The 7,228-nt window shown below is 22.0% G+C and overlaps 1 protein-coding gene across 2 annotated transcripts; it reads right to left on the reverse strand.

The window, feature by feature from the left end:
- Window positions 1-523: 523 nt before the first annotated feature.
- On the reverse strand, window positions 524-6,838 carry LOC122498212. Of its 2 annotated transcripts, none has more exons than XM_043605844.1 (4): window positions 6,568-6,838; window positions 6,303-6,476; window positions 3,365-3,530; window positions 524-1,934 (listed from the first exon to the last, which is right to left on the reverse strand). In XM_043605844.1, the coding sequence occupies exons 2-4, from the start codon at window positions 6,472-6,474 to the stop codon at window positions 1,535-1,537; spliced, it is 738 nt and encodes a 245-aa protein (XP_043461779.1). In that variant the 5' UTR covers window positions 6,475-6,476; window positions 6,568-6,838; the 3' UTR covers window positions 524-1,534. The 2 variants fall into 2 exon arrangements, with proteins under 2 accessions (XP_043461779.1, XP_043461778.1); XM_043605843.1 differs by having other exon boundaries at window positions 3,332-3,530; window positions 6,568-6,835.
- Between the last annotated feature and the right edge of the window lie 390 nt (window positions 6,839-7,228).

The following is a 7,228-nucleotide window of genomic DNA, read 5'->3' on the forward strand; positions in this document are numbered from 1 at the left end:
TCTCATGAAACTTATTAGTTAAAAAATATTTTAATATTAAATTCAAAATTATTTTTTTCAAGGAATGCTACTTTGGATCTTGGATTTTATTTGGTTCAGTATTTTGGTGCCATCTAGGAGACATTGTACATACGATTTTATTGAAGCGACTGACTTCAATGATAATAATTAAATTATGAATTTGAAAATATTAAAACAAAATTTTTTTTTGTTTAAAATTTAGTTGTAAAATTTAATTTATTTTATTCATTTTATGAATTTTTTTTTCATTATTAACGTTGCTTTTAATTTTTAATTCTGTTCTTTTTAAATCTGTTTCAGATTTTTTCCCTGTGGTATATAATAAAAAATATTTTCTATTATTAATAAAATAAATAAAATAAATAATATATAAGAATTTCTATATTAATAGTAAAATAAAAAAATTTATTTTTGAAATTTATTTTATATATTATTATTAAAGAATAATAAAATAAAAAACAGGAAATAATGAAAATGGGTTTAATAATTATTTACAATTATATTTGGTGAAAAAATAAATAACTTTAATATTCATTATTTATACAAAGTATGAGGTATACGGTAATTATGTAGATTACAAATATGTTCACAATTTACATTTTGTCGTTTCTTTCTTTTTTTTAGTATTTTTTTCCAATTACAGAATATGTGATATTAAATTTTTAATTTTCTTATACATAACGATTTCTTTTTTATACAAAAATTCGAATATATCAATATATATATATATTTTTTTTATATGTTTAACAAAATTCTCATCGTTTGATAGTAAAATCATTTGTTAGGCTTTAACATTTTTTTCTCATCACACTTTATGAGAGTCGGAATATTTTTATTTTTAACATTTATATCACAAAATAAATCCCTTGGCTAAAAAATTGACTTTCAATATATTTGAGTTTATTAAACTATTATTATTCTTATTCTTATTAATAAATTGAATTGAAAAAAATAATCTCGCGTCAAAAATGTAAAATTTCCATAATATAAGGATTTCAATAATGAAAAATCAATTTTTATATAAATGGGAAGTCTTTGTTTGGCTTATTAGAAACAACATCCGATCGAGTGCATATCGATTGGAGGAATTTAAATGAAAAAATTTTTTAAAGAATTTCAATATTTTCTCCGATTTTTTTGTCTGTTTTTCTTAAGTCCAATCAAATCTAATCGAATGCATCGATTGGAGGGAGAAGTTTTTGAAAAAATATAATTTTTTCCGAATGTTTTTCAATTTTTTCGTTCAAGGACAACTCCAATCGAGCGCATCGATTGGAGTTGAAAGCAAAAAAAAAAAAAGAAAATCGTCCTTGAAAAAAACGTATCGGCTTTTTTTTTTTGAAAACAAAATTTTTCTTTTCGTAAAATATCGTTTTTGATGGAGAAATGAAAAAAGGTTTTTTTTTACGAAAAACAAATACGAAACAATATATACTGAAGAAACAAAAATTGCTTTAGAGCAAAAATGAACAATTAATATTGAGCAAAAAGAAAAAAAAAGTAAATTTCGAATTTATTTACTGTCGGAGGGATAAAGAACTGCGGCTAAAATCTGTTGCATTTGTATTCTCACATCCAATTTCTTATTTTCCGGGATTTGTCGAAGAATGGGAAGTAACGAGAGTAGAAACATCTTATCATAATCCTCTTCCTCAATCATCGAACGTTGTCCATTGTTCGATATCATGTCTTGAAACTCGTTATCAAAAGGAGCTATGGAAGTTTCGCACATTGGCTTCGAATATCGAACTGTTGGCAACATTCTATAGTTTCCTGACGAGTTGACAGCTTGAACGTAATCCTTTGACGTGCCAGCTTCATTTCCCGAGATTTCGTAATCATCAAATACAGGATTATCGGCCTCCCCCTCACTCTCCTCTGTTTTACAATGATTTACATAATTGTTCTCTCTTCTGAAATGCAAAAAAAAATATTTTTTTTAATATAAATTTATATTTATATAATACCTATTAATTAATTAATTAATTAATTAATTAATTTCTTTATTTATTTACTTATGTTATTTATTAATTTAATTATTCATTTACCTGCTTAATTAATATATTAATTTATATATATGTAAATTTTTATTTCTTTTTATGTTTTTGTTTCTAAATTTTTTTTTCGAAAAAAGTTTTGGCATCATTTTATGTTTTAAAATACTTAAATTTAACATAAATTAAAAAATTAAATTATATTAAATTATATTAGATTATATTAAATTATATTAAATTTAATTAAATTAAAAATAAAATTTTAAATAAAATAGGGGAGAGTCTCCAGTTGTGAGGCGGGTTTCATTTTTGACCCGTAAATTGTAAACGGGCAAACGAAATTGTAAATAAAATATACCGTTCGAAAGGTAACAGAAATACACAACTTTTATTAAAAGAAAGTATAGTGTTTCGATGAACTCAAAAAATTTTACGATACATTTTCCGAGCACATCGCTTTTTTCAAAAAAAAAAAATGTCTCCAGTTGTGAGACACTCATTAAAAATTGCTAAAATTTAATAAGTTTGACATAAAACGTTATGTTTAGTAGAAATAATTAAATATATTAATAATATATATTATTATATACTAAATAATAATATTTATTCGCCAAAATATGACTATCAAATAAACACAATTTAATAGCTTCAACAAGAGCATTAAAATTGATTTCTTCTGAATCAATTGACTTTTTTCCACTTGACATGCCCAAAAATACTAGAAAAAAGAATCAAAACAACATTTAAATAGTATGCCTGCAAAGTAGTATTTTTTATGCTGCCCAGATGAGTGTTGACACCGTCTCACAACTGGTGATATGCTGTGTCTCACACCCAGAAATTGGCGCTATTTTGAAAAAGGAAAATTAAATTATTTTCAACCGTAGATTAGAACAATGCAATGTTGCATCACAAAATATAAGGAAAACACTAAAAGAAAATGCATTACATTTACCTTTTCCAATTAATTAACTTGGAAAAAAAGTACTTTGCATTTATTGAAAAAACGCTTTTTAGTCGATTATCACACACAGTGTTGGTATTTAACAAAAACAGTTTATATATCCGCCTCGGTGTACACGAAATAGTTGGCTCATATAAAAAGAAATGTTTTTATGTAAACCAATCGGCTTTTTAATATTGCATGTTAAAAAAAATTGACTGTCTCACAACTGGAGGTGTCTCACAACTGGAGACTCTCCCCTACTTATATTTTTAAATGTTTTAAAATTTGGACGAAAAAAAATTTGAAACTATAAAAAAATATAAATTTATAAGAACTGTGAGAGAAGGAAAAAAAATTTGTTTTTGTTTACTTATTTGATAGTTGAGGTACTTGATAAGAGTACCTCTGCTTGTTCTCGATCGAGGGCATTAAAAATTGAAGCTGATCAAAATATGTATAGCGCTTCCGTTTCCTGCCTGCAGAGCCGGCGAGATTTTTTAAATTTTGCACCTTCAGTTCTTTCATGAAATAATCTCGTATATTTCGCCACTTTCCCCTTAGATTCTTTTCTGAAAATGTGCAAAATTTTATTTCCTTTTTTTTTGTTTGAAACTAAAAATAAATAATTGAAACAATAAAATTCGGAACTGCATCCTAAATTACTTTAAAAATAATGTTAGTAGGTAAATAATTACCTAATTATTATTATTTGAATTATTATTATTATTATTATTATTATTATTTTTATTTTTATTATTATTATTATTACTACTGCTACTATTATTATAATGAATAAAATAAAATAAAAAAAGATTATTATCATTAATATTTGTATTACTTTGATTAAAAGTTTATTTCTAAAAGAAATGTTTTTTTTAAATAAAGACATTACTTGAAAAACAAATAATTAGGTAATTATTATTATAATTAATTTTATTATTATTACTTTTAATAAAAATTTATATATAGTAAAACATAAATCATTTTTACTAAACTTTGAAACGAAGATAAAGCTTTCCCTTAAAAATGACTACAATTTGATATAAACAATAAACATTTTTTTATTATTTATTATTTAACAAACAAAAAACAATTGTTTCCTGCTTAATAAATTAAATATTAAGATAATAATTAATATTTGTCAAATCGTTTGAATAAAATTTAATTTCCGAAACACATTAGAATGTTACAAACGTAAACGGTTTAAATTTAAACTATTGAAATTTTAATTCATTGTTTAAAATAATTTATTCAATAACAAAATAATCAAAAACAAAAGAAGGCATTTTGAAAATTTGTTTTAAATAAATATTACATTTCATAATTTTCTGGCAAAAAATTATATTTAAAAAAATGTCATTTCAGTAGACATAACATTTTATAAATACTATTTGTGCAATATAATTTTTCTAAAATAAAATTGTTTAGACAAATAATTTAATTATTTTATACAATAATTATTTATTAATTATGATATTTACTATTTTTATTAATTAAAAAAAATGATATTTATTAACAAACTGCACAAAATTTTGTTATAAAATTAAAAATCTAATGAATATTTATTAAGAAAATTTTTTTTCCTTTGTTAAAACAAATAATTTATTTGCATTATGCAATATTTATTCATTTTTAAAAAAATTTATAATTATTTATAATATTTACTATTTTATTAACAAATTACCTATGTATAAATTTTTTTTTAAAACATTAAAAAATTTTTAGAAAACAAAATTTCCTTCCCGCTTGTTTAAACAAATAATATATTTGTATATTGTAATATTTATTTATTTTTTATAATATTTACTATTTCTTAACAAATAATGTATAAAATTTCCTTTGATATTTAAAAATTTATTAAGAACACAAAATTTTTTTTACGTTTGTTTAAACCAATAATTTGTTTGTATCTTGTTATATTTATGTTTCTTTTTGTAATATTTACTATTTATTAACTAAAAATGTATAAAATTTGCTTTTAAACATTAAAAATTTATTTAAAAAACAAATTTTTTTTTTTTTTTTTTTTTTTTTAATCAAATAATTTATTTTTAACTAATATTATTTATTATTTATAACATTTACTATTTATTATCAAAAAATGTATGAAATTTTCTTTGAAAAAGTACAAATTTATTAAGAACATATAATTTTTTTACGATTGTTAATATAATTTTTTTAAAAATTTAGTTTATGTAGATGTAAAAATTTTTTTTTCTAAACAACTTTCTTAAGGTTTCAAAGAAAATTTTATACACTTTTTGTTAAGGAATAAAAAAATAGAACAAAAAAATGTATTAAATTTTATTTGAAAATAAAAAATTTATTAAGAAATTTTTTTTTCGTTTATAACAAACAATTGTACAATTTATTATAAAAAATAATTTATTATAAAAACGAATAATTTATTTATATTATGTAAAATTTATTTATTATTTATAATATTTATAATTTATTAAAAAAATGTATGAAATTTTTTTTGAAACATTAAAAATTTATTTCGAATACAAAAATTATTTTACGTTTGTTTAAACAAATAATTTAATTGTATTATTTAATATTTTATGTATATTATTTTTAATATTTACTATTTATTAACAAAAAAAGGGTATAAAATTTTCTTTAAAACCTTAAAAAAATTATTTAAAAAAAAAATTTTTACATTTACATAAACTAAATAAAAAAAAATTTTATTCAGATTTAAACAAAAAAAAAAAATTTTGTAATTTTGTTTCAACAAATTTTGTAACAATTCTTGTTCATAAGAGAGTTATCGTTTGCTGATAATATAGAAACTCCAATGAAGAAATCTTCCATTGTAATTTTCCAAAAAAAATTCAATTATTTAAATATTATTCAACTACTAAGCAAATTGTATAATAATTATAATTGCTAATTGTAAGTTACAGGATAATTATAATTTCGACAAATATGAATTATTCGGTAAATGAAATTTTTTTTCTAAATTACATATTGCGGATAAAAACGAAAATAATCATAAATTTTATGACTGAAAAAAAATTATTTAAATAATTCGCAAGTGAAAAAAAAATTTTTTTTTTTAATTTTGTGAGAAAATTTTTAAAAAACGTTTTAGAAGAAAATTTTGTGAGAAAAAATAGGAGAAAAATTTTCAATATTTTGTATGGTACGAAAATCTAAAGTGTAATATACACAACAAAGTATTTGGGATTAAAAGCAAAAATTTACCGGTTTCCCCCACTTATTATTTTCAATATACTATATAACCACACTGCAGGTATCGAATATTCACGCAGATGGCTTTTAAGTTGTAACGCTGTGTTGACCGCGCACATTTTTTCCCTTTTTCTTTTTATTACCTTCGACAATGCGTTCCTCGTCTGAGAGAGTTGGCCAGTTACGTATCATCACTTGACAAACCTCGTCCCATGCTGCCAATTTTGCCGTTCTGTCGTTGTACTCATCGCAATTAGTATTATAAATTGCAGGACGTTTTTCAATTTCGCTGATGAATCTTTCCGTGTCGAACATGGCTGCCGAGTTTAAGAAGAGAGCACGTGTTTGAAATTATTTTTTTTGTTATTTTTTTTTTTTTTCAACGGAAATAAGAAATGTTTCCCTTACCTTCAATGTATACATTCAACGTTATTTATCTCAAAAATTATTTTTTTCAAAAACAAAAAAAAACATCTATTTTTCTATTTTTTTCTGAGAAAAAAAATAGTTTAAATTTTTTTTTTATTTTCACAATTTTTTTTGCACTTAAAAAAATTAATTTTTTTTTTTTTGAATGGAGAGAAAAAAAAAATTGACAAAGAAGAGAGCGGAATGCGTTTCTCACTGACGAGGAATGCCAGATGAAGGCATACGCGTCACTGCGGAGAAACGCATTCTCTGCTGAGCATTCAGTCAATTCTGTATATGCGGCATTGCTGCGGCTGCGGCTGCCGCGCGGAATTCATTGTACTCGCTCGATAAATTCAACACGGAAAAGAAGGGATCTTATGTATCAGTTTTTTTTCGCCAGGGGAAAAAAAAATTTCTTCTTACCATTAAAGCACTTTGTCAAAAATATAATTTAAAAAATATTTTTTTTCTTTTAATTATTTTATTAATTAATTTTATTTAATTAATTTAATTTTAATTTTTTTAATTTTCAAATATAATTTTTAATTAATTCTTTTTTAAGGGCATTTTTGATAACTATTATGACGTCACAGTTTGTCTAAAGCATGTGTCCTAAATCCTTGACGTCATAATGGTTCAAATGCTCTTAAAACAAAAT

Source organism: Leptopilina heterotoma, unplaced genomic scaffold (genome assembly GCF_015476425.1).
Source record: "Leptopilina heterotoma isolate Lh14 unplaced genomic scaffold, ASM1547642v1 Lhet_144, whole genome shotgun sequence".
In the NCBI taxonomy this organism is placed as follows: Eukaryota; Metazoa; Arthropoda; class Insecta; order Hymenoptera; family Figitidae; genus Leptopilina; species Leptopilina heterotoma.

Bases quoted from the DNA above. Each gene is read 5' to 3' on its own strand.
- LOC122498212 (XM_043605843.1), bottom strand. From the start codon at position 6,474: ATGTTCGACACGGAAAGATTCATCAGCGAAATTGAAAAACGTCCTGCA. The intron at 3,531-6,302 runs GTAATAAAAAGA...GCACATTTTCAG, and splicing joins CGAGGAACGCATTGTCGAAG to AAAAGAATCTAAGGGGAAAG. The intron at 1,935-3,331 runs GTAAACAAAAAC...TTTGCATTTCAG, and splicing joins GTACCTCAACTATCAAATAA to AAGAGAGAACAATTATGTAA.